The following is a 26,827-nucleotide window of genomic DNA, read 5'->3' as shown; positions in this document are numbered from 1 at the left end:
AGCCTGTGCTGCTGACCAGTGAGTGGCTGGGCAAAAAGGGCTTTGAAGTTCAGTAGTATGCTAATTATATGGTGACTTGGGCTGTGACATGATGCCTTAGACCTGAGAAGAAAAGTGACAACTCCGCTATCTATAGGCGCATGCCTTTTAGCTGAAGTATTGGGAGAAGTAATAGGAAGTTGATGGGAACTAGGCTGCAATGAAAGTAGCTTGAAAAGCTCATTGTGGATGTCCTACTGTAGAAACAACTTAAATTCATCCAAAAAAGTAGCAGTTTAAAGGCAAAGACTTATTTTGCTCACTTACTTCGCTGTCAAAGCACACCCCGAATAGCCTGCTGCGATCTGACGCAGTCCAGAAATCTCTAGTATCTCCACCACGTTGACAAAGACTCTTGGGAGCTGCAGGGATTATAATAATCAGACATACCAAATCACAGAACATGATACCACTACAAAGGGAGAAAGAAGTGCCGCCTGGAGGTCAGGGAGTCAGTGCAAACTGCACCGACTGCAACCAATAGCATGTGCAAGGATGATGTATAGGGGAGAGGGAAGGACACATACAGTGGATGTCAGCCAAAAAAATCCCAGCAGCTAATACAAACTAGCTGAAACACTGCTTCACTCCCCAGGGCATTTCTGTGTTCTCTAGGGTAAATGAAACTCTGTACAGTTGATTTAGCCATGAAAATTGGCAGTAGGGTTGTGCTATGTTTGGACCACAGCAAAATTGCTGTGAAACGTACAGTTTCCCTGAAACTGCAGCCCACTTTCTCAGGGCATTATCTAACACAGTTGCAATGCAGTGCTGAGGAGCAGCCTGACTCCAAGTATTTGGAAGATGACCTTGTATGAAACACTTAACCACTGACAGTCTATCAGAGGTGAGAAAAACATCAGTGTGCTTGCCAGGAACATAGCTTGCTAGGTATCTTAAAAGCTTACCTTCTCATAGAAAATATCCAGAGTGTCCTGAAGGTGCTTTACATACTTTTGCACTGAATAGGTTTCCTGTGTAATTTGGGGGGGGGGGGGGGGGGGGGGAAGAGAAAAATAAAAAGCGTCAGTCTTCTTTCAGGGACCAAGAAATGTAACTGTTTCTCCTGAAAAAAGAAGTCCCCAGATTCTCTAGTTCCAATGCAGTCCGTGAGAATATATACTCACTCGATGCTCCTTTTTGTCACATGTACACAGGCTATATAGTGCTTGTGTTTCTATGTCACGAATATATTCCCTTAATCTCTGTAGAAAATCCTGAGGTATATAATAGTTCTCGTCAGTCTTTGCCTGATGAGTAACCACATAAATCACAGGTTTGGATTTCATGTTGTCTTTTAAGGGACCCCGACCAGACCAGTTTGCCTTATGAACAGAGAGATACCTTTTTTTTTAAAACAGCCAATCTGAGCTAATTGACATGTAAGCAGTCAGGCAGTCAGGCCCCACAAAACCCGTAGGCAAAATGACTTTGTGACTGACATTACAGAGGTGTAGTGGGGCTGCGGGCAGCAGCAAGGGCTCCAGGAAAAAGAGCAAAACTGGGAGAACAGTCCCCAGCCATTTCAACCAGCTGGGGCCCAGACCCCCAGTCTGTGCCATGGGAACCTTTTCAGAGGGGATGACCACTGACAGCTAGATAAAAGACATTTTTTTGCACTGTAAACTGATGTTATTTCTTTTGGTGTCATCCTGAAGCAAGAATCGGGCATCCTTAGTAATTACTGCATGGAGATGCTTTCCTGAATAAAGCTTCATTTGTGTCCCCATAACAACCTGCCCGAGACACCACGCTTTCTTGACCACTTTGTCCCGTTAAGCTGGAAGAGCTCTTTAGCTTATCCTTGGTGTTTTGCTCAATACGGGGCAGGCTGCTGGTTCTTAAATGAACTCCAGAGCTGCAGCGCTCCGATATTAAAAGCTGTGCACTTGTTCCTGATACAATACAGATGAAAGGAACAGGACTTCTAAGCGGTTTTTAAACATAGAGAAACTTTGGATCACTGAGAGAAAGGTTTTATTTCCAGGGCTGGCCACCTGCCAAGTGCCTGGACGAGCATGCCTTATTCAAGAGATACAAACCTTGTCCAAGCAGTACTGGCATAAGTCGTTGCCTCCAACAAGGACAGTGATCAGCTTCCAGTCTTCCTTGAAGTTAATTTTCTAGTGGCACAAAATAAACAGATCGCAGTGTCCATTGCTTAGGCAGGCAAGGTAACATTCACAAATGGGGCTAAATGGAGTGCAGACAGCACGGCAGAGCAGAGAAAGGTGGCATGCTGAGTTAAGCTGGCAAAAGAAAAGCATCTGTCCAGCGGGAAAACGCGAACCTTTTGCTAGTCTAGCTGCAATTCACCTTGGCTTTTGCAAGAAAATTCCCTTCAGCAGACAAGATCTGTCAGGGTAGCCAAGCATGGCAATGTGTGGCAGCAAGCATCCCTAAATGAATGTTAGCTTCGGGACACAGATGGACAGGAGAGATTTGCCAGCCATGGCTGAACACGGCAGGCAGTGTGGGGATGAAACAGTGTGGGAGTGGATGCTGGAATGACTCATAGAGCTGTGGAACTGGAGCTGCTGGGGATCCCTGCCAGCTGGGCAAGTATTACCCCACAGCCAGGAGGGGCAAGGGGTGCCCCAGGGAACAGACAGCTGGATTAAAATAGAAGAGTCCAGGAGGCTGGTGACTCCACTGAACTCATATAAGGGCAGCTGCAGCATCCACGTCACCACAAGCTAACAATAGGAGCTGCTGAGAGCTGGATCTCAAAAAAACATTTTGTAACATTCAGTACAAAGAAAGGAATCAAAGGCAACTATTTTTAGTACGGTGCATTTACATAACAAACATCTGTGAAAGGATCCCACAAATAGAGGGAGGGCCTGGGAATCACCCACGGGTCTGAATTCTCCTCCTTAACCAACACTTTGCTCGGAAAGCCTTTCATGAAGAGACAAAGTGTGGCAGGGACTTCCCCCCCTCCCCTTTTTTAGAGATGCTTAAAAAACACTGAATAAAACAAAGCTCTAGAGCCACGTACTATTTTATCGAAGAGCCATGCCAGCTCCCTTCACTCTGCCAAGCAATCAGCAATGCAGAGTAACTGACAGTGAGGTGAGCATGCAGCATCCAGCAAGAGTGCTGGCATGGAGAGACACATGCTTTGACAAATCCTGCTTATTCAGTACCTACCCTCCTTTCCCATTCAGCCTGAGCCAAGGAGCGCCAGGCACTCCCATTCCCTTACAGGGTGCTCTCCCCAAACCAACAACTCACACCCAGACAGTCATCCACTCAAATTCAGCCAACACTTGGATCAGGGCAGCCTTGGTTTTCTCCCAGATTTCCTCCCGTGACCCCAAACTGCAGTAGCAGCCACTGAAAAGTGAGTCACCCTTTTGGTACCCTTTGTAACTGTCAGCGGAGCTGGCACAGCAGGCTGGTCCACAATGCTAGGTCCCCTACTAATTTCCTAAAATCTTGTAGCATGACAGAGATTCACCCAACCCTGAAGTTTCTGACCGCTGATTAATCACTTGTCTCTTCAGAACCAGAGTTTCAGAGGGCCTAATCTCCTGGGAAGACTTCAGTTGTCCCCCTTTCCAACATTGCCATTTCCCAGAGCCAAGAGTGAACATTGTGATTCATGTTGGTCACCAGGTGCCTGCTCCAGTGATTTTACACTCAGTCTCTATGACCTCCACTTTGAATGCTGCTGCTCAACTAAGCAGTCCTGTGATCTCCGCAGAGCCTTCAGATCTCTCTCCTTCCTCACAACCGTCCTTACACCTCCTGGCTGCACTACACCCTACATTAGTCTCTGCCTTACGTGTTTGCACCTTGCCTGCATGGATTTGTATAGGTAAGTTATCATCTCCTAGAGGCTGATTCCTGGCATTTTCATCTTGGAAAGCACATCAGAGACAAGGACACTGACTTTTCTTCCATCAGTAAAGCACTCTTCACTACTCAAACATCCCATCAATTAGAGTCATCTCCCAGAGAACATGGGAGCACTGAGGGCTGGCCCAGGTTCTACTTACCGAGCTGCTTCTCATTAGCTCCACCAATTCACGTGCTTGGGCTGACATATTGCTATAGAGAGAGGACAGAAGCATTTTAGATGCGTGCTCTAAAAGCACATCATCTTCTTGATCTCCCATTCTTCATTTCAGGGACTCAGGATCAGAAGAAATCAATATAAGGAAAGTGATGCCTCAAAAGGATGAACAAACAGAAGGACCAAGACCAGCAGCAGTTGCACACGTGAATAATCTAATCTAAATGGGCTTCCGCTAGAGGAAGGCTGCCAAGTGGCAGGCAGCTGGGATGAATTTTTCCCATCTCAGAGTTGGCCTAAGTGCGTTTTGTTTGGAGAAAACCACTAATGCCCAGATGCACAGAGACATTTAGTTGCATAACTCCCTTCAAAAATCTAGTGGAGAATTTTGGTGCTTACACAGAAGCTGGGCACCTCACCAGCCTTCCTGATCTGACCTTAAATTCCTATGTTTGTCTTATGGCTGGAAGCTATTGCTTACACTGCATAACTGCCAGGCTGGAGAGTCCTGGTCCAGCTCTGGGCAGGATGCAACATCCACAGGCTGAAGCACAAACCATGCTGAGACACCAGCTGAAAATTTGAGCTCCTGGTATAATAGAACAAGACTGTGCTTGAGCTAATAAGCCCTGCCTCTCTCCAGCACCTACACAAACATGCTTACATTATTTGGACTCCCAGAACCATATTGATGGCCCTAAGTCTTTGCTCAGGGCACCCATAAAGCAGTTAGTAGCTACACAGCTTTGCTAGCTATCCTGAAACTCTCGCAGTAAAATTAATGACTGTTAAGTGTCACAGAAAGTCCTGGAAACAAATTCCACGAGTATCCACAGAGAAGGTACAGTGTATGCAATACAAACTCTTACACATTTTGGCTTTTAACAGACTAGTAGAATTTTTCTTCAGGAGGAAAAAGCAATAAATTCCAAGCTTTTTGTTCTGTTCCTTTTCTTTGCACTGCAAACATGGATAATTTTTAAAGCCAGTAGGGCAGCAGTGGGCTTCTACTTGTTAGCTTGAGGCATATTTCCCAGAAATCAAGAAATAAATTAGAGATACTCCTAAATTTTTTTCTCATTACAGATATGGCCTGACAGTGAATCAGGGATCTATGTATGGAAGACCAGACAGAAAAAGGTACTGTTAGAATTAGAAGCATAACTAAGACATTGGCTCAGAAATTCTGAGCAGAAGTCAAATAAAGGAAATTTATTTCTGTCTCTACTTTAGAAAAAGATACAAATAAATCCCCCAAATGCTAAATTTAAAAAAAAAAGAATTAAAAACCAAATTAAGAACATCAGATCACAGAAACATGCTCAATACAAGTCAGGTCATCAGTATCAACTCAACCTTCACATGCACTTCAAAGACAACCCAACTGCCAGTCCATCAGTTCTCACTGCTTTGCCCTTTCTCAGTTGCAGTTGTGCTTACCGTGCTGTAGCACCTCTCTCCGCAATGTTGAATCCAGCTGTTTCCTTAGAGCTGCCAGTGGAGAAGCCGAAGAGGTTCGGATTGAATTTTTTCAAGATATCTTAAAAAGAAAAACCACAATGTTTAACCATCCACAGCACAAGTAGCAGCATTTCCTCCCACAGAAGCGCAAGCCAATTGAGTGGTGAGAAAATGGACTTGGGTTTTCCCCTCATTCACTGTGACCTTACAGAAGCTATAGACACAGCTGCTTTGGAGACTCCAGTTACTGTCCAAACTTCAGCACTGCAACTGTTTGTCTCCATGGCCTTGAAGAGTCAGGGCCTGGCAGCCCAGAAGATGCACAGGTCCCAGGCAATTCAGCAGTCTTGAATTTGAGTGTCAGAGTAATTGTGGTTACCTTCCTTCACGTACCAGGAGCAAGATGCTCCGAATATGGCCCTCTACCTCCCACTCCTCCAGCTACCCGTCAAGATAATATTTATTGCAGAGAAGTGAATTTTATTCAAATTTCTAGATTTTAACAAAACCCTCAGCAGGGAAGCATGATGTCTGAAAACCGTTACTGTTACAGTGTCTGTAGTGCTGTCTGAAACCTCTTTATAGGGTCTCATTTATAACACATAAATGAAATGTGCCTTCTATTTTTCTTTAAACACAGCAATGTGCGTGGCACAAGACAAAGCATATCAGATTTTGTTACCAACAGTGTCAGGTATTGTCAAACCACTCCACGGCGTGGATCACATACAAATAGATGCACCATTGTGAACCAAGTCCCTTCCAATTTACGGCCACACTGACCACTTCATAGTTTCTATGGCAACTACAGGGACCGATTACACAGAACACGAGGACAAGAAATTTATAGTATTTTTAGATATTTTTTTTCAGTGCAAAGTAGCAACTTGAAATCATCAGAAGGAACCATAGCCTTGTCAACAACCCTAGCTAGATGGACCACTAATTGTTTCATAACCCTTCATTTGCCCACAGCCATCACAATCAGTCGCTGGAAAGCACAAAATGAAAAGAAGAGCAGGTCTGCCAGGAACTTCTGTCACCTTCAGCACATTTACTCCTGATCATTTCAGTCAAAAGGATGATACAATCACATGCAGATCTTGTGATGTGGAGGGGCTGAATCAACTTTACAGCTAGTCAGGTCAGTCTGGGTTTCAGCTGTGATGCATGTGAACTGCTCATAGCCACAATAGATGGGCATCCCCCACTGTTCGCAAGGAAAGCATGACCATTTCCAGATGCTTCCTAGCATCCACTTAGACTACTTTCAGACTAATACTTGCCTTTTGCTTTTCTCACACTGATTTTCCAGGATACTCACTGGGTAAAGTAGTCTGGGTCTCCAGTGTCCCATCACCTCCAATACTACAAAGGGAAAGAATAAAATCACCAAGTAGGGTTAATCCTGCAACCGTCTGTTTTACTGTCACCATATGTTGCTGTAGCAGCCCAAGAAGGGAGGAAAAAAAAAGAAAAAAGACTAACTTCAAACAAGACTAAGGAGATAAACCACAGAATTCAGGATAAGTACCGAAAGGAAATTTCACATTAAATCAAGCAGGGCATCAGCTAAGATAGAAGCTATGGCTGCAGACCGAGAATAGATTGTACTGGGAGATCTGATTTTTCTTGTGGACATGCTGAGATGCCTACCATAGAAAGGCATATTTCCTCAAAGCTGCTCCATGTGACCTTACTGAAGCTACATTTGTGTGCAGTTATGCATAGAAGAGACACTGCATTAAATGCTCATTAACCACCTATCTGCAATTCTGCAACACTGATTATGAAAAGTGCCTCTGTCTCTACCATTCAAAACTTGTCTGTGTGCATAGCCAATACATTCCTATACCACTTCTGGCAGCTCCTGAAGATATCTGTGCCTGCAGATACATAAAAGGGGGGAAGAAAGATTGAAGAAGAGAATGTATACATGTGCACACACTTATCAGCCATGCTTCTGTCCATATGAATCAGGCAGTTTCCTTCCACTCCAGCATGGACATGCTATTGAGATTCACACCCACTCTGACATGTGTAGTCTTTGTTCACTTTGCAATAGCAAAGATGTTTGGAACATCTTTACTGAATATGCTTGCAGTGCTCTCACCGTGTTCATGACAATATGCACTCACTCAGACTGTTTAGCATTAGACACTGCACTAGAGAATCACAGCAACAGCAATATTTTTAATAAACTCCAGAGAGACAAGCAAGAGGCTAAAAGAATTCACTCATATTAATAATCCAGTACTGTCAGACACACAGGACTATGCTTGTAGCAATCAGGTCTGGTTACGAAAAAAAAAAAGGGGGGTGGGGGAGAAAAAAAGCAAAGCAAAGCAACCAAAACTCCACAAAAACAAACACCACCCCCTCCCCACCAATAATATATTTCCCTTCCAGTCATGATTCCTCCAATCCTTATGAAACAATACTCGCTCTCAGCATCCTACCCCTGCATTCACATACTTCAATATCTAACTACATAGCCAGGTGACCCACACTTCTAACTGTGTCTGCGAACAAAGGTAGAGCAGAGAAAATTAAGCATTTTCACCTCCAGGAAAGTCCCCTCCAGTCTGTTTGTAGGTCAGTTGCTTTGGCTCCGACTGCAGTCTGGAAAGGATGGAAAGAATAATTTATAACATATGAGAAGAAAAAAAGTGCTACAAGTTTAGGTAAGACAGACACCGTGATTTGAAAGTGCTGCAACATCTTGGTAACTTTACTCTGCTTCCAGCCAAGCTTTTTCAGTATCCTAGTTTTAGCATAAATGGTCCATGTCCTTATTCACCACCACACACTGGCTTCTGGGCAGCCTTGCATCTCCTGTGCTTCAGATTCATGAGTTTCTCCTCATACACAAAAGCAGTTCATTTGGATAGCAGACCACAACGTCAGAGGAGATATAGACCAGCCAGACAGCATCAGACTGTAAGGTCAACAACATACGGCTTCAGGACTACTCTAATATGGTTTCAGCAACCCAATGGGACCCATATTAACATGAACAAACCCAGATTAGCATCAACAGCTTTGTATTTGTTTGGGGTTTTCTGATGGAAAGTGCTTCATCCTGGCATTTCCCAAAGAAAGCTGATTTTGAGAGACTTAATAATCCAGGAAAACAAAAACCCAAACACTGATGAAAAATTACCAGCCAGTTTTAGCCGTAAATAAATCAGCAGAGGAGCTGCTTTTTAATCTGCCAAGAAAACAAATCTTTGGTGTAAAATCCACTTTTCCTCTGCTGGACCCAGTCTGCTAGTCTAACACACAGACCTGATGAGGCATAGGCAGGATTTTTTTGTCAATACAGATAAGCATGTTGGCATATCTACTGCTTTCACTGTGCATTGGTGCTAAGAAGTCAGACAGATGCATTCTAGCCAGTGACATGACTAAACTGCTCAATGTTTCATTAATCTCCAACCGCATCTATGCTGAGAACAGCCTTCCTGCAGCGTGAACTTTAATATCTAAATAAATGAAGCCATCAGAACAAAGATGTTTGTGATGAATTTGAGTAGCTCACAGGACTGGGAAGACCTCTAGCAAGGTCAGCACCCTGACTCGCATTCAGGACAGCAACTGTGAAAACAGGTTCGCTTTATAGTTTCTTAGTGGTTTCATTTAAGTTTTGTATTCTTCAAAAATCCATGGTATCAATTCAGCCATAAACACTGACTGCACTCAGGGGTCTTGGGGGAAGTACCGGGAGGAAAATGAATGCCTTAGTGGACCAAGATAGATCTTTGCTGCTGTGTTCCCTCTGTGCCAGGGATGGTTAGGCAGTACAAGGTGTGCACTGCTCACTGGCTGTACTGCACTTCGTGTGAGAAGGGGGTGCGTATGTATACACGTGTGGGAAACACTCTGTCATTTTTTCTGCCCCTCCCACAATAAATCTCTTACAAAAAAACCCAATCACACCCTGCTGTGGCAATGGCGCTTGGTAGGAACTGCATGGATAATGGCAGCATGAAAAACTGCCTTGCCCAGCTCTTGAGACAGGGACCTCAAGCATCAGAGTCTAGCTCTTATGACTAGGGCTCACCGAGGTATTTCATGTACCAAAAGAATTTTAAAAAGAAGAAAAGAGATGTGTGCTAACGCACATATCTAGCACTAGATGTGAGGGAGGAAATCAAGCAATTAATTCTAAGAGTTATGGCAATGGATAGGAAGGAGACTTGCAGGGTCATTACTGAGGTCTTCTAATAAAAGCTCAAAGCTTAGTGACTGAGGGGAAGCCAGGATTACATCAGGTCAAGCAAAATCAGTTTCAGAGCTAATGAGGTAAAGACATGCACACCTGCCTGTAGATAAGCCTGATCATTTAAGGGCTTCAGTCCCTTCAACTCCCTCTGAACTCTACAGGAGCTGAAGCTGCTAGAATGAGCACCAGTTTAGCTCAGAGTTAAAATTCATGGGAACTGTTGACATGAATGTTTGCTTTCATCCCATGCCAGAACAATTCTGTAGTGCTGTGTAATTCTGGAACTTTTTCTCAGAAAACTTTGGTGCAGATCTGCAGTATTCCCTGCTATTTTTTTCTGGGGCCTTTGTTTTCTGTGCCTACTCTTTTCAGTTTGCATTTCTTGGTACACAAAATACATCAGAGTTTTTAACTAGAAGGTGCCTAAACCAGGAAGCAACATATGAAAGCAGAATTCTGAAATACAGAAGTATCAGAATTATCTCAGTTAGTGCTCAAAGCAGCACTTCGTTACGCAATCAATTATTTCCATAGGAATTTTCATCAAGATCTCCCATTGCATGAAAAATGCAAATTGCTTGCTGTTGTTTTTATGTCAGAGAAGGCTATTCCTATACAGCAGACATTTCCCTTTTCAGAATCACTTGAATAAACTGTGTGCAATAGAGAATGTGATCCCATTTCTGTTCTGGCCTGAATTATTCATTACTGGATTACACAATTGCCAGTGTCACTCATATCCCTTCAGGCTATTTCTTTGCAAAGGGGCACAGGTAGATGAGTTTCGCTTTGCCAAGCCAAAGCAATTTGCTTTCTATCTGATGATGCCTGACCCAATCACATCTAGGTAGAAATCAACAATTGCTCTTCTCATTCTAAACGTGGGAATGCAGCAGTACTCACAGTCAGGGAATCTCCCAGTGCTCCTATGACTTTGATGTTAGCAGGTTGTAACTCATGTACTAAAAAACAGTAGGAGGAAAAAAGTAGGATTATTGACAACCAACACAAAATACTTCTTAACAGAATAAAGATGCAAGTCTTTCGTTCCAATCTGATGACATTTTTATAGACATTTTAGGGAGAACGAGCCTCAAGTTCCATGTGTCAGCTAGGCAAAAGGCATAACTTCTTGCCTTTGCTTTCAACAGTGTACTCAACCAACATGGAAATAAATGGAACTTAAAACAGCTTAGGAAAAAAATGAAATTAGATTAGATATGTTTAGGGATGCATACATTCAATCTCTTTTAATTGGTTTTCAGGTTTCGGTCACAGATCAATATTTCCTATAAGCACTTTCCCCCTAAGGCCTTCCAACTACACATAGTGTTCCTACTGCGCTGCTTATCGGAGTAGGCTCACCAGGTAGGTCAAACGTGCTGAGCCACTAACCTACCTAGGCAATTTTAATCTGCCATGTCGCTGTATAGAATATACATATATGACAAGTGTGATTGAGTTTATACACAGGGAGCACACCTGCTGTGATGCAGAACTTACTGTGTATGGCAAAACAGACTTTCTTCCTTTGCTGCTAAATATATCAGCTTTTATTGTTTGCTTTCCAGACAGGTTGTGCAATTTCAAGATCTCATTGTTTTCAAAACCAGAAAGGTGAAATCTATCCTGTTTGTCGTTTTAGCTTACAAGTTCTTTCTCACCTGATGTTGGGACACGACTGGGTGGAACTTGTTCAGAACACAACAGGTCACTGCCCCAATTCTGAAATGGCAAGTTACAAAATTGGTCCATCTTGTGGTTAGAAGATAATACGGAATTCATATATGGTGTAATTGTACAGTGAAGGGCAAACCCAAGCTAAGACCTAGATCCTAGTCTGGTGCCCATATAACTCGACAGTCCTTCCCTCTTCTTTGTGGAATGTTGTCCAAACATTAACTACTTTTGGTGAATTTTTCTAGCTAAAGCATAAAACTTTTACAAAGGCAAAATATTTCATCTAGAAATACTATGACAAAGTTCCACAAGGAGAATTGTCTTTTTCCCCTCCTCTACAGCCTAGAGATTTTGTCCATGACCTAGAAGGTGGGCTCTCCAGGTCTGAAGTCCTGCTCTGTCTGAAGACAAATCAGATACAAAACCAAACAAAACAAAAATCAACAATTAAATCCTCTGCAAAATTATAATATTATATTAATGTATTACATTATATTATTATTTCCCCATGTACCTCACTAGGAACCTATTCTTTCCCTAGAAACTTTCAAAAAGGGCTTGCTTTCACTGAATATAAAATTTGAAAAAAAAAATTTAAAGCTTCAAAAGTTTCAGGGAAGAGGGCCATCACCCTTTAAAGAATTGGACTTTACTATACATTTGTAGGTGATAAAATAGCTATTATGTTTGTTCTACCAGCTGAGGAAATTGAGTCAACCGCACATGGCAGAGTATCTTGGTTCACCAGCAAAGACATTTGATGAATGTGCCACCCACGCTTTTTGTAATGAGCTACAGTATTAGCTAAGAAGGCAGTGAAGAAAAAATTGTAATTGTTGTAACGGACAGATCATTTGCAAGAGCAAAGACAGTTGTTTAGGCTCATCTAAGAGCCGGCCATGCTTGGAGAGGGAGGTGCACCAGGAATGTCCTGAGGTCCCTTCCAACTCCAATAATTCTACAATTGCACAATTCTACCATTCGGAGAAAAACTACATGGGCCAGCGGTCTTCATAAATCATGGTTAGAGTTAAAAAACATTAAGACAAATTAATTGTAAGAAATGGTTTAATAGGCTCTACTATCAGCCATCTAGTTAAAGGCTGGTTGCAGAGGGTAGAAAGGACAGTTAGGCTTCTTAGACCAGAGAGGAAACTATTCCTTTACCCTCTACTGTTTCTTTCCTCACTCTATCACTATTGCTGTTGAGATTCAGTAGAAATGCAAGAATTGCCCATTAAAAGTGTAACTCTAGCTCTGCGGATAGAAATCTCTTTTCGATATTGCACACTATAGCTTGCTGAAACGGTAACAGCTGTCACTTTTTGTAACCTTCAAGGCACACAGACATCTTCATAATTTGGCTAGGCATGATGACTCCCAGTACGCTGAACTAGCCCAGCCCATTTTGACTGCCGTCTCCAACTATGCCAGGTCTGCATACCTGCAGACACTTGCCAAGAGTAAATAACCGCCCCATTTCTTCAAGTCCTACACAAAGTTTGTTTCTGTGGTTTGTTTAATCTATGATGCTTGGTCATGGTGGAAAGTGAATCCCTTTGAAAATGGATTCCTTTCACCTTTGTTCCTGGTCACATACCCAAGCTGTAAAGGTGACTGCCCTCTACGGGCTAAGCTTCAGTGCCTTGAAGTACAGTGGCTCCAGAAAAGAATACGTAAACCTTCTTCAGATCATTTGAGGGCTCGGGATCCTAAGTTATCTCCTCCCTACTGTGAGGAACTTGCTATCTGAATTAATGATGCTTCCTAGGTGACTCACTGTTGGGCACAATTTTGATACAATTGCACCAATTAATAAAATCCATTTTGTTTGGCTTCTAGGAAGAGTTTAACATTCGTTTACACAAGAAAAAATACAATGCAAGATAGGCTTCCTTTTCTGAAAACCGGTAATAATTTGTCTCATCTATATTTTCAGGATGAAAGAGTCACTAGGTATAGCTTTGCATAGTTCACCTAAAATGCAGTAAAAGATGCAAGATTTACCTCTCTTGGCTCATCAGTGGGCTCCACAGGTGGATATGTGTAGTTGCTATTCTTGTATGTTCCCAGGAATGGTTTGTTCTGGAGGAAGAGGAATACAAATGTAAAAGAAATTAGGCAATATAAGCAGAGACCATAGCAAGTGACATCAAGACATCATATCACCATGAAAGTAATCACCTAAGCTGCAAAATAGGGATCTGGATTTTGAAACCATGCTCCTTCCTTAAAGTTCAGAAGTAATAGTTGTGTTTAGCACCTTATGGCAAAAATTACATATGCCAGATGCCAATTGCAGCTTAACATTTTCCTCTCCTAAACTTTCACTAATTACTTTGACTTTATTAGATGTTTAGTCCTTTCAAAAAGCACGGATTCAGAGAAACCTGGGGAGATCTTCCTGGCTCAGCAGAGGGGAGGTGAAAGATTGGTTACTGAAAGGATCACTATTCCCTTCAAGACAGGCTGTATAAATTGCAGTTATTTTTGTCCCCTACTAATGCAACATGCATTCAGGAAGACATATACATTGCATAGGCTAAAAAATTTCACTGGGATGCCCACTTATCTCAACTAAGAGCAATTTCAGTATCTGCATGAGGAGGTCTTACAACGCACTAAATTCAGAAGGCATATTTAGTTGATTTGAAGATTCACTGTTCTTTTATTTGCTGGGGTTTATCCTACTTCAAGTTACCTCAATACAAATAATTTTCCTTGACTTGCTGGGCCCTTACAATCTGGCACACCTGATATTTTCATGGACATGACTGCCTGAAGTAGGATTTTAAAACTGTAGTGAGAAACTGTGGGAACAATAAATGGAATTTGTGGGTCTCAGAATCTGAAATAATCTACTACTTCCTTTAGTAGAACAGAGGATGCAATCCCCTGGAAACAGTCTATTTATTCTTTTGTAACTGTGTTTCACAGTCGTTAGCTCGGAGCTTTCTGAGCAGGGAAAGCTACTAGCACTTCTACCAATTACTTCTTCAAAGCACTGTGGGCTTACCATTTCTGAAAACAATGGTTGTATGTTCTTTGCAAGGGATATATAAAACTTTTCTATGCCTACTTTTGAAAAGCAGCATCTTTGAATAGGAGTGGACAAAAGGAAAGAAGTATAAAATCCACATTATTTGGCACTGAAGAAGTTGCTAAGTTAATTTAAGCCGCCTGGAAAGAATATTGGGTAAAATGAAGTAGAATCAGTTCTAGTGAATCTAAGGAGTTTCGAAACATCTGATTAATAACTCAGCAGATCTTCCTTTGCTGACAGGATGGACGCGATATGGACAAAATACTCCTGTATGACTTGAATGACTGCCTCCAGACCTAAAAGTACCACTCAGCTCCCTGATCTGTTCCTTGGCCTCCTCATTGAAACTGCTGAAGAAAGGGAGCCAATTATTACTGACTGCAGCGGTCATTTCCACGTACTGATACCTAGCAACTGTACTGCAAGTTCAGCAGCTTGTTTTATAACTGTAGAAGCAGCTTCCAAAGGAGTCTGAAGTATCCCTGTTATGGATAAGGCCAGGAAAACCAACCTACAACCAATTCAAGAGTGAACAGATACCAGGGTTTTCAGAGCCACTGCAGTGCCCAAACCCCAGTGATTCCGATGGGAAAGTTAAGGCAGTGTGTTCTGTTGTCTGCTGCTTGAGCTGCCTCCATGCTTCATAAACAAAACACAATCTCTGCTACAACTGCAGACATACAATTCAGCATGTTGTCAATCAGTATTCATGGCACAGTAAAAGGCCAAGGGACACTACAGCAGGTATAGGAGAGCACCTGCCCACTCAGAGGTAAGCAGAGTACAAAGGTTTTCAGTAAACTTGCTCCAGACACGACGAACCCTGCTCTCTGCAGTGAGCGCAAGCACATACAGCCTACTAATACTCAGTTTCCACGACGTGGGTATACTTACCTGAGTTGGACAGTTGAGGACAATGTCAGCCGTGAAATCGAATGAGTCAGCTTTCTGGCCTACAGGCTGTAACTAGAAAGGAAAAAAAAAAAAAAATCCCACACTATTCTGTGACCATGTCAGCTCATATTACACTTGTATAAAAATTCTAATCCAAAAGAATCTAAATATACCTTTCAAATTTATACAAAGCTGCCTGTATTTACAGACCTTGATTTACCCAAGGCTGAACTGCATCTAATTCTCAGAAAGAACATGGCAACTGCGTAACAAAAAAGCAACTCTAGAATGAAGCTTAAAACGGGAAGTAGAAAGCTACACTGGATCAGTTTAAACTCCTGGAGGATTTTGGCAGGCACATGAAGTACCTTGGAGTTTCGCCAGAAGACAAGGTCGTAAACTCTCCTCTTGCATAAAAGACAAGACGCTAAAAGTCCCTCAATTTTTACAGCTAAGCTGCATGATGGCATCTCCAACAAAAGGCTATTTATGCTTAGAAGATTAAACCAAATTTAATTAGAGGTACTGCTTAATGATTGTAAGCAATCACATCAGCTGTTAAGGCATTACCCCAAATTATATAGAAGTTACCATCCAGCATCTGAGATACCGCCTCCAACCGCATGTGTGCTCCTACCGCACTGCATTGCTAAGTAAAATGGGTCTAGCTTAAGGAACCTTTAACGACTCATTTTTATTTAGCTTTACTCATTTCCAAAGGTAGTAAAACTAAATTGAATTAAAGCCACTTTAATTCCTAATGAGACATTCACAACACATGGATTTAAAACAAACTTCTAAGTAATCCATTTTAAATCGACACATGCAGTTACAATTCTGTTTGGTGGTTTCCCACACCAGCACATAGAGACATCATCCTTATGGAATGCTATCCTGCCTTGCGCGACAATGGGTGAAGTTCAATTGAAGTCACTCAGCTGAAATCACAAAGGACTGTGATCATGCACTTACAGCAGCCCTCTCCTCCCCACACAAAGAAGCAAGAGATTCTAGGCTGATAGCAGCGCCAAAAAAAAGCGGGTATCTGACTAGTTGAGAAGAAACAAACACAAGGTCCAGTGCTATCCAGGCCTGCATTGCAGTGTTTATTACAGAGATTATATTAATGGGAGTCAGGTCTAGGTAAAGACCACACCATATGCAGAGCCTGTCACCTTACCACAGCATTCCAGAGAGCCTTGGCAAGCTGAGAATGGCCTTTCTGGCTTGGATGGAAGCAGTCAGGTGAAAAGTAGGAGACATCTGGATGCCCGTCCTACAAATGGAAGCATAAAGGACATCTGAGTGTAGAAGACACAGCTCTAACTTGGAGTTGCTGAGGCCAGACCAGAGCAAATAATGGAAAGTTCATGCTACTTGTTCTGGCTGCTCCAATGTGAAAAGACTCATGATTACCTGGTGACACCAGGTGTGCTTCAGCTGGTCCAAGAGCTACCAGAAATATTTAACCAGAGATGCTTATGTGCCTCCAAGGGCAGATCCACCCAGAAGTAGCAAACGCACCATTTTCAATTATGTGTTCAGGTTCTGAAGTAAAGATGGGTTCCTCTCCTTGGCACTTCATCAGAACTGGCACCACAGGCACCTTTACGCTCTGCAGTACCTTTACATGGTAAAAAGTGTGTTATGGATACTTTACGAGAAGGTAAAGAGCATGTGTGCTTTTTCACAGCTGTGTCAGTTCTGCGAGTTCAAAGGGAAAGCAGCCAGGCTGACCGAGCACATCAGTACAGCCTCCTTTCTAAGCAAAGATGTACTTTAATGCAGAAACTGGAGCATCTGACGGAAATGGAGTTTGGAAATTTGAATATCTTGGCTATCATGTGAGTACTGAGATGATAAAGAGTTTAGGTCACAGATGAATGAAACAACATTTTTTGGCCGGAGCAGTCCTTCCTTAAAATTTGAGCAGATTTTGATTCAGTGTGTTTGGGCTAGCTTATTAGAGGACTACTACCAAAATTTGCACCTATATCAGATCTTTTGTCAAGTTTAGAGGCAGAGTTTTCAGTTCAGGAACATCTGAATGCTGTGTGAGATGAGAAGAAAAACCAGCATCCTAAACTTTCTTAAAATCTGAAGTAATGCTTTTGAGACTATAAAAAGTTCCGAACTATTTTGCTGCTTCTGGTTTTATTTCTGTGTTCTCTACCTCAGTACCAATCCCCCTCAGTTTGTACCTCAGTACAAACCCCACAGGAATCAGCTTCATGAAAAAATAAAATAAAAATTTTTAAAAAATCAAAGCTTGCTTTTCCCATGAAGCTTTCAGCTAGTTTTCCAATTTTCTCTGTATTAGCATCTGAACTTTTCAAACTTGTCACTAGCTATTGACAGCATTTTCAGGATCAGTTGGGTTTAATTATACCAGAACAACCCCTACTCAATATTTTGCCCCATCTGCTCTTAGTTCCAAGTGAGATGAGGAAGTGCAGTTGCATGTGAAAATTAGCAAATGGTTTTTCAGTCTCAGAGGTGGTTTGGGTCATCTCCTAGATTTACAGTTCATTGAGATTTACTATTTAAGGAACTGAAATACAATTGTCAATAACAGGAAAAAGGGCTCCCTACATAAAAGTACTACTGCCACCAGATCATATGTAAACTTCTCTTTCTGTGTAGATGCAAAAGAATGAGTTAAGGGACATGAAGAGGAGGTGATGCTGTAGTTTTCAGTGAGCGATGCAGCTGTGTTGCTTTAAGAACCGTGATTTAGTATCTGCCTTTTATTAAACATGTTGGATTTTCTAAAAGAAAAGTATTTATGAACCCTTGAGGACATACACAAACAAACCTCTTAACTCAGGTTTTGATTCATTTTCCAAAACAGTAATTCATTCCAACAGCACTATATGTAAAACAAAGGACTGCTAACTATATGAAGAAATCTGATGTGTTATATGCCAAAAAGCAACAGGTTCTAGTAAGAAAAGCACAGAACAAGCTGAAACTATTTTTCATAGTCTTTATAGGTTAGATACCCACAGTTAGTCCTTTGCATGCATTTAGACCAATACCTGACCGACAGGAGTCTTGAGATCTTCGAGGAAAGGCTGGACAATGACAGTGAAATTTTCATGAGTGTCATATCTGCCAGATTCCACTAGTCTTCGAATACCAAGCTGCAAGAAACAAAAAAACACCACCACCACTACATCAACGTCTCTGCATCATAACGGGTTTTAATTTTTTTAAGATCCTGAGAATCGAAAGGATGTTTTACTTGTTAACTGAAATAGCCACAGATGTCGGCAAAATGTGAGCCTTGTAAAGTGGCTGAGAAGGCTGGAACACAATATTGCAGCTGTTTGTGGAGGACAGGATTTTGGTGACTAAATTCCCACCTATCCATCTGTACTAGCAAACAAAACTTTTCTGAAAAGCTTTGCTGCTGGTTTTGGTCATACGGTGTTTTGGATAGCATCAAATTACCTCCTGCTTAGCTCATACAGCCCACTTGGGTAAAATACTACTATGATGTGTTGCTTGGTAATCAAGAGCTCACCTCAACTGGAAATAAAGTAACTGCACCCCTCTTGATAAACATACCTGGTAAGCTCTGGTGGCTTCTGTCACCATTGTTAAATTTTGTGATTTTTCTTCTCCTGTGAAAATACAGCTACATAGATAACTGTGGAAGAAATCAGAGGAGAAAACAGGAATACAGAAAGTTAGAGATCTGAGAATGCAGAATTCACCCTTTGCCACTCAATGCCCTTATGACGCGGGACTAATCAGGAAACCTGTACAGTCACGTTCCTGTGAAAATGTCTTATTGTCCTTGATATCATTCATCATTTCAATCCTTAGTATTAGTTTCTGCCTTACTTCAATGATATTACCCTAAATCAGTTTGGTTTCACCCCCAGGTATATCAAAGTAATATAGACTACTGTGATAGTTTGTCCCACTCATTACACTCCAGCATCCAAAGGCCCTGCAGCCCGACAGAGGTGCATACCAGTCCCTCTGGAACTAGAAAAAAAATCTTTGAAATTTACTGGCTGCATTAATTCTGAGCTGATACCTTTCTAATCAACAATTCCTTTTGTGTTCCCAAGACACAGAATTCGTCCCTGTCTGAAGGGTCAGCAAAGAATGCAAATTACCCACTGCAGTAAAGCTTCTGAAACAGGAGAAACCTGTCTGCTCTGAAAATTCTTCACATTCCCTCAAAAAGCCTGAAAATCCAAATGCTCATGGAATTCAATCTCATCTTGAGGAACCCTGTATCAGTAACTTTAATCCAGGCGCAGTGGGGTGTCATTATGTATCACAGGAAACCTTACAGTTCTAGACATGGACAAAACACACAGGTCCTCTGATAACACTTGGTCAAAGCCAAGAGCCGGCAACGCTATCAGGCAGGGTGATGTCAGCAGTGCGTGGGATGGGACGTCCATAGGACTGTAGTGCTACCTTCAAACATCAGTTTGAATGATGACAGAAGCATGGAATAAGAACATGCTTTATCATCATGGACAGTGAGCTCAGGTACAAAAGGAAGGAAGCTAAACAAGGCTTACTCTGCCATGTAAGTGGGGCACTGAACTTGAGTATCCACAAACAACTGTCTCATATGAAGGAGGTCAATCACTGCAACCAGACTCACTAGAGCTTTTGGAACCTGAAAGATAAGTCAGATTTTAGCTTAGAAGGAACTGGTTACACAGACCACAGTGCACCTATTTTACCCCAAAGTCCAGCCATTTAACACCTCTTCCCTTTCTCTATTGTTGGAAAAAAAAGGGAAAAAAAAAAGGCAACAAGCCCTGCTACCAAACTCCCCCAACTCAGCTTTTGATCCTTTTCCAACACTATGGTCCAGTGTAACTGTCTTGTCATTTCAGCCTGCACTTCACTACTCTTAGACAAGACAAAAGAAAAATCTTTTGTAGAAGTCAATGCAATATATTTAGTATCAAAATGAAAAAAACCCAAACAAATCCAAACAAACAGAAGAGCTCATACCAGTCAGTCAGTATCAGTACAAGCTAGAATGCCAGGACAATTTCACAGCACTTGCCTGCTTGTGCAGAATATCAAGGGTTTCTTGAATCCTTCTGGTGAAATTCACAGCTGAGTAGTGATCCTAACAGAAACAGAAGAGAATTATTGCTAAATGGAGACACAAGGTATTTTGGTTGAGAGTCTGAAGAATCATATTAGTTCACTTCCTTTTCTGTCATACAACACTGTGGTCAGTAGAATGTTCTTGCTTCTTTCAAGAGACCGGGGATTTTAATTTTATCAATTAATCTAAAATATAGAAAGACTCAGTGAAATTTTGGATTTAAAATAAACCTTGTTGAGAAGCAGTATATTTAACTCAAATCCACTGGGTCTTTCATGTAAAGATGCAGGAAGGAACTCAATCCAAATGCATGCTGAACAGCATAAACCAAGCAACCCAGACATGCTCACAGCCAGCCGATAAAGGTCTCATAAAATTAGGTGAAATCATTGCTAGTCAAGGTCATAGCTATAAATATAAAGCTATAAAACTTGGCAGCAGCAGCAAAGATGCCTAGCGAGGCTCCTGCAGAAGTAGCAACTTTCACAAGCATAAAGGGTTGCCGGAGATTTGAAAATGCTCACAAGAAGTTAGCATATTAAAGGTAACAGATTAAGAGCTGGCAAAGAAAGGTGGCCTCTCCCCGTCACCTACCCACTCAACTCCCATGATTTCCTTATGGCAGCCTTAAAGGTTTCTCCACAATCCAGAGAAGCATAGAATTCAAATGATACTGAGCACTGCAGCAACCTCCCTAATACATACCTCATCTGTTCCTAGCACCTCCCTACACTGTGACTTACGGGGCGATGACAATTGTAACATTGGACTAGTGGTAGTTCAAAGCAGTATGTATCTTTCTTGGATGTCTAAAGAGGCCATGCTACTAGTAGAGCAGTTACCACATCAGAGGAGTGAAGTTTTTCTTCCCTTCCTTTTTTTCCTCATGGTCAAAAACAGTAGCAAAAATAGTGGTTCTTACCCTGGAGCAAGCCAGAGGAAAAAACATCCTACTCTGTTGTTGGTAACTGTTTTTATAGCAGGGCACTGTCAGCAGCAACCCTCATAAAAACATACAGCAGCACATATATAGCTCATGTTATCTCTGTGAAGGTTCTAAGGATCCATGGATTTCCCTTGATGTATTTCTACAGTGACAGTCCCACTAAAGTTTTAAGTTAACCAGTTCTACTACTCACAGGGTCTTTGCAATAGTTGCACAGATCGTTGCCTCCAATATGCACTGTTATGAGCTTCCAGTCAGCACTGAAGTCAATTCTCTGCGCAATAAAGAAGAAAATAATGAGACTGAATTTCTTTGACTTTGTGATATGCACATAGTATGGTTGCAGGTGGATCTATCATGTGAAGCAAAACCTGTTTCTTTTCATGCTGCAAGATTAAAAGAGTCCCAGACAACTTACAGGATCAGTTTTCATTAGTCTCAGGAGATTTCTTGCTTGGGCTGGTAAGTGCCTGTAAAGAAGGACAACTAGTGAGTGAAAGAAACACCTGTATGGAGAGATTACCACTAACACTCTTCAGACACCTTAAATCACGTTGTCATATGTCAGAAGGGTTGAGTGAGGAGACAGTACAACACTCATGTTGCTGTAATCAAATTACACGATCACATCTTTGTGAAAAATCAGCATAAAATTGAACTTGAATACTGATTTACTCAAGTTCAGTAATTAATCTGGAACTGTAAGTTTAGCTTCTCTTACAGTGCTTAGCATCTAAAACAGCTGAAAAGCCACACACAGCAACGTGTTTGTAAGCAGATTGCCTGTTTAGAACTAGGCTATCAGTCTATTCCTAGTAGACTAAACCAACAAGGGAATCCCAAATCCCAACATTTAACTGACCTCTTGAGCAACATTTGTGCATAAACCACAGGTCATCCCCCTGCAAAGCTGAAGTATTTCAGAGTTCACTGCGCACACCTCCCTCATTTCTGTAGCCTGCACCCAGAGTCAATACTTAATTTTCCACCATGTGAAACAGTTCTGTGCACACTACCTTTCAAGGGTAATTAAAAACTCAAGAAACTTTCAAGATTACTCAGACAAATTAAGATGACAGACTTGCTGTTTTCCAATAGCTAGGTGTCCTGGTTTCAGCTGGGACAGAGTTAAGTTTCTTCTTAGTAGCTGGTGCCATGCTGGGTTTTGGATTTTGTATGAGAATAATGTCGATAACACACTGATGTTTCAGTTGTTGCTAAGTAATGCTTACTCTAAATCAAAGACTTCTCAGTTTCCCACGCTCTGCCAGTGAGCAGGTGCACAAGGAGCTGGGAGGGAGCAGAGCCCAGACAGCTGACCCGAACTGTACAAAGTTTCACAACACTAGGTGAGCACTCTCACTGTTTTGTGTACACACACACACACGTATATGTAAACTGCCATAACTTTGGAGTTACCTAGGCTGAACACTTCAACCTTATTTGACTACCCTGACACGTTGGTCCTCAAATATGCATAGAAAAGAGAATATGGCTGGAAAGCTTTAGCCTTCCAGGCAGCTCTGTGGTATGGATGAGCTTCATCTCCCTCTAGGCTCTTGTTAGAAACACTTTACTGTCTATCATTTCTGGAAGCATATCAGCTGACATTAATAGGCATGACACTTGTTTTGCATGGCAAGCAGAGCTTAGCTTTCCTTTGCAACACTGTGTTTACTGTAGGAACAAGAGAGATCTCTCACCACCCTCCTCCACCTGAATACTGATCTAACACTAACATAAGTGTATTTACTGGGGAACGAGCCCTGTCATACATCTACTTGTGATACAGACACTCTATGCATGTAATCATTCTGTTGACCATTGCCCTTGTACAATATCATCACTTATTTATATCCCAAAGCTATCACAAGCCACAAGTGGTCGCAATTTCCTTCTGTTCTTACTGTGGAACCCCCTAAGCTAAGATATAAACTTCAATATTGATCCAGAGGAAAACACCACTTAATGAGCTGACAGTCTGTATTGGGTCTGGCTGAGCCCCACAGCAGCCCCCCCAGAGCTGTGCTGTGTACTGGTGGGCAGAAAGGTGGTGATCGCCCACCGGTGGTTTGGCTGCTGCAGAGCAGCGCTCGCACAGCATCAAGGCTGCCTCTCCCACCCTCCCTTCCGCACCACCGGGCTGGCGGTGGGCAAGGTCTTGGGAGGGGACACAGCCAGGGCAGCTGTCCCGAAGTGACCAAAGGGGTATTCCATACCATATGATGTCTGCTCAGCAATAAAAACTAGGAGAATAGGGGCGGGGGGGGGGGGGGGGGGGGGGGGGGGGAAGAGCATTAATTATTTATGAAAAAAAGAGGGGGAGGGGAGCATTAATTATTTATGACATTTGTCTTCCAGAGCAACTGCTACGCGTTCTGAAGCCCTGCTTCCCAGGAAGCGGCTGAACATCACCTGCTGATGGGAAGTAAAGAATAACATCTTTTGTATTCCTTTGCTTCCGCATGTGCAGCCTTTGTTCTTGCTTCATTAAATTGCCTTTATCTTGACACACAAGGTTTTTTTATGTTATTCCCCCTCCATTCTGCTGAGGAGAGGAATGATAGAGCAGCTTGGTGGGCACCTGATGTACAGCCAAGGTCAACCCACCACACAGTCCGCAACATCTTCAATTTCTTATGCAGTCACTGAAGTGCTGATGCATCCTGAGCCAACACAGTCAGTAAGATCTAACATCTTGAATGAAGTGGTGCCAGCAATCACCCATCCTTGAGCTGCAGTTTCCACCAAATTTATGTCTTGATCAATGGAAAGTTTGTTAATGGGAAATACAGACATTCACAGTTCCTGTCACCTGTTCTCTCCTCTCAGTCTCAATTTCTTAGCCTTCTTTTTTTCATGGGAAATCAGAGATCTCAGCCAGGCTCTGCTTCAGCAATATGCTTCAGATTTATCCTTAACTCCAGCATGTACGTAAGCACTTTGGCAATGAATGCAGGTAGGCTTAAGAACATTTTTGCTGAATGAGACCTGCATTTGCTGCATTGCCATCAAGTTCACTAAAGCTTTTCAAAGCAGCCACTGATTTCATTTTAAGAAACCTTTACACCTGGTTTCTAAAAGCTGGTAAGGGTGCAGAACTACTTGATTTCAGAAAGGTCCCAGCACCTCTGGAAAGGAGTTTCCAGAGCAGCACCCAAAAGTGAGGCAGGACCGGTAACAATTCTGAAATACCACCATTAGCTGGTGGACTCTTTTTGCCCTCTGAATTGTAGGAAAATCGATATTTTTGGCTGCTGAAGAATAAATGCTGGATTGCACCATCATCCCAGGGCAAAATACCTAAAGCAGAAGAAACATTTCCTTACCTTTCAATACATTTCAATATTCATTCATCTTCTCAGATGCATCAAGAGCCACAACATGACAGAACAGAATCCCCAAAAAAGCACCTCAAAGTTCAGGGGTATTAGTGTAGTAGTTCACAGGACTTTGCTTTTGCACACCTTTCTACAGAGAGTTACAAGACAGAGAAACAACAGAAGACTACCTAGGAGAATTATTGTCTGCATCTCCTTGCTGAATATTTGCAAAACATCGATAGCTCCACTTCATCACATTTATCCAGTCCAGTCGCTTGCATAGGAAGAGAGAAGACTAATTGATATAGATGAAATAGACAATTTTTCATTAGACTAACACAGAATCATTTAGGTTGGAAAAGACCTTTGAGATCATCAAGTCCAACTGTTAACGCAGCACTGCCAAGCCCACCACTGAGCACCGCATCTAGGCATTTTTCTAAACACTACCAGGGATGGTGATTCTACCATCTCCCTGGACAGCCTGTTCCAATGCTTCACCATCCTTTCAGTGAAGAGATTTTTCCTAATATCCCATCTAAACCTCCCCTGGTGCAACTTGAGGCTGTTTCCTCTTGTCCTGTCCCTTGTTATCTGGGAGAAGAGACAAACCTGCACCTGCCTACAACCTCTTTTGAGGGAGCTGTAGAGAGCAATAAGGACCCCCTGAGTGTCCTCCTCTCCAGGCTAAACAGCCCCAGTTCCCTCAGCTGCCTCTCAGAAGACTTGCTCTCTAGACCCTTCCCCAGCCCCACTGCCCACCTCTGGACACGCTCCAGCACCTCAACATCCCTCTTGCAGTGACACAAACCGAACCCAGGGTTCGAGGTGGGGCCTCACCAGGGCCGAGTACAGGGGGACGGTCACTGCCCTGGTCCTGCTGATCATACTGTTTCAGATACAACATCCACCAACTCATTTCATACAACTAACAAATAACTAATAGTAATGCCTTGGTTGCTACTGATACAAGCTGCTTTAAGTCATATTGGTGACTTAAGGGGTTGTGTAACCTGTTTCAAGTCCTTCCACCACTCCAAAATGCCTGCTTAGAATTTAACTAATACAAAATACAAGACAGTCGTCCATCTCATTTTTTCCTATAACAAGCAAAAGCTGAAGCTAATCTGGATGTATGCTACATATAGAAATATGTTAATAAATTGTCGTTAATGGCTGAATCAGAGCCATAATACTTGCATGTTTCATTAACATACACAGATACATTCAGTCATCACTAGGAAACAAAATGCCTTCTGTCAGGTATGGGGGGCTGTAGGATGTATCAGGACACCTAGCAGACTATTTCTGTCAGGAAATCCAAGCATTTCTGACTCATACTAGCAATCTCAGTAAGTTACTCAAGGCCTACAGGAAAGCAATAAATATACCTGCTAAATACTAACAATCTTGGCTTAGATAAAGCAAACTCAAATACCTCATTTGGCTTCTGAGCTTCATTTTGAAGACCTCTTTGGGAAGTAAGAGGAATTTTTCTTTAAACAAACAAAGGTCTGGGTAATATCAACTAACAATGTCAAATCCAGGCATGGTCTGCCAGAACCTGTGCCCAAACTATGACTAAATTCCAGCAGCCATCTGTTTTGTTAATTAAACAGCAGTGACTCTTTCAGTAAGCCGCCAGGGATTTCTAGAATAAGCAGTATAGCAAAGCTCAACTCATGCAGCCTACCAGGTGTGACTAAAAGCAAAGAGCCAAATTCAGATAACTGCAAGACAGTACAATCCCTATTCTATTGGCAGAACTGGATACAACTGCACCAGGCCTGCAATGCACCAAAACCCACATATGACCAGCGGCAATTCTCCTTTCTTCAGATTTCAGACTGTGGCTGTTATGTTTTTTCTTTCCTCTCTGTTGTCCACTCTTGCTTGCTTATCCAGAAGCCTCAGGCCAGAATTATGGAAGATTTCATCTTGTTTTTCTCCTAGTATCTCTTTACTAATTCACTACATGCTCGTTTTCTGAAAACATCCATGATCTCAGAGATTTATTGATAGATAAATAGATAAATGAATAGATGTTGAAGAGGAAGAGTAGAAACCACCATCACCAAACAGTTTCTGCTGGTTTCTTGT

General features: G+C 42.1%; 1 protein-coding gene across 1 annotated transcript in view; it reads right to left on the bottom strand.

The window, feature by feature from the left end:
• Nucleotides 1–26,827, bottom strand: part of PLB1 (phospholipase B1) — an 89,629-nt gene that overhangs the window by 9,173 nt on the left and 53,629 nt on the right. Inside the window, exons 36-53 of the mRNA XM_027788630.2 lie at nt 21,823–21,874; nt 21,598–21,678; nt 20,411–20,476; nt 19,911–20,011; nt 18,934–19,015; nt 18,402–18,506; nt 16,544–16,639; nt 15,364–15,435; nt 13,434–13,511; nt 11,411–11,471; nt 10,650–10,708; nt 8,085–8,143; nt 6,846–6,889; nt 5,501–5,600; nt 4,044–4,095; nt 2,082–2,162; nt 948–1,013; nt 307–401 (exon numbers count right to left, since the gene is read on the bottom strand). Of these exons, the coding sequence (XP_027644431.2) occupies nt 307–401; nt 948–1,013; nt 2,082–2,162; nt 4,044–4,095; nt 5,501–5,600; nt 6,846–6,889; nt 8,085–8,143; nt 10,650–10,708; nt 11,411–11,471; nt 13,434–13,511; nt 15,364–15,435; nt 16,544–16,639; nt 18,402–18,506; nt 18,934–19,015; nt 19,911–20,011; nt 20,411–20,476; nt 21,598–21,678; nt 21,823–21,874 (1,350 nt within the window). The remainder of the gene's footprint in view (nt 1–306; nt 402–947; nt 1,014–2,081; nt 2,163–4,043; nt 4,096–5,500; nt 5,601–6,845; nt 6,890–8,084; nt 8,144–10,649; nt 10,709–11,410; nt 11,472–13,433; nt 13,512–15,363; nt 15,436–16,543; nt 16,640–18,401; nt 18,507–18,933; nt 19,016–19,910; nt 20,012–20,410; nt 20,477–21,597; nt 21,679–21,822; nt 21,875–26,827) is intronic.

Source organism: Falco peregrinus, chromosome 11 (assembly GCF_023634155.1).
Source record: "Falco peregrinus isolate bFalPer1 chromosome 11, bFalPer1.pri, whole genome shotgun sequence".
Lineage (NCBI taxonomy): Eukaryota > Metazoa > Chordata > Aves > Falconiformes > Falconidae > Falco > Falco peregrinus.
This window is presented reverse-complemented; position numbering and strand designations above follow the sequence as displayed.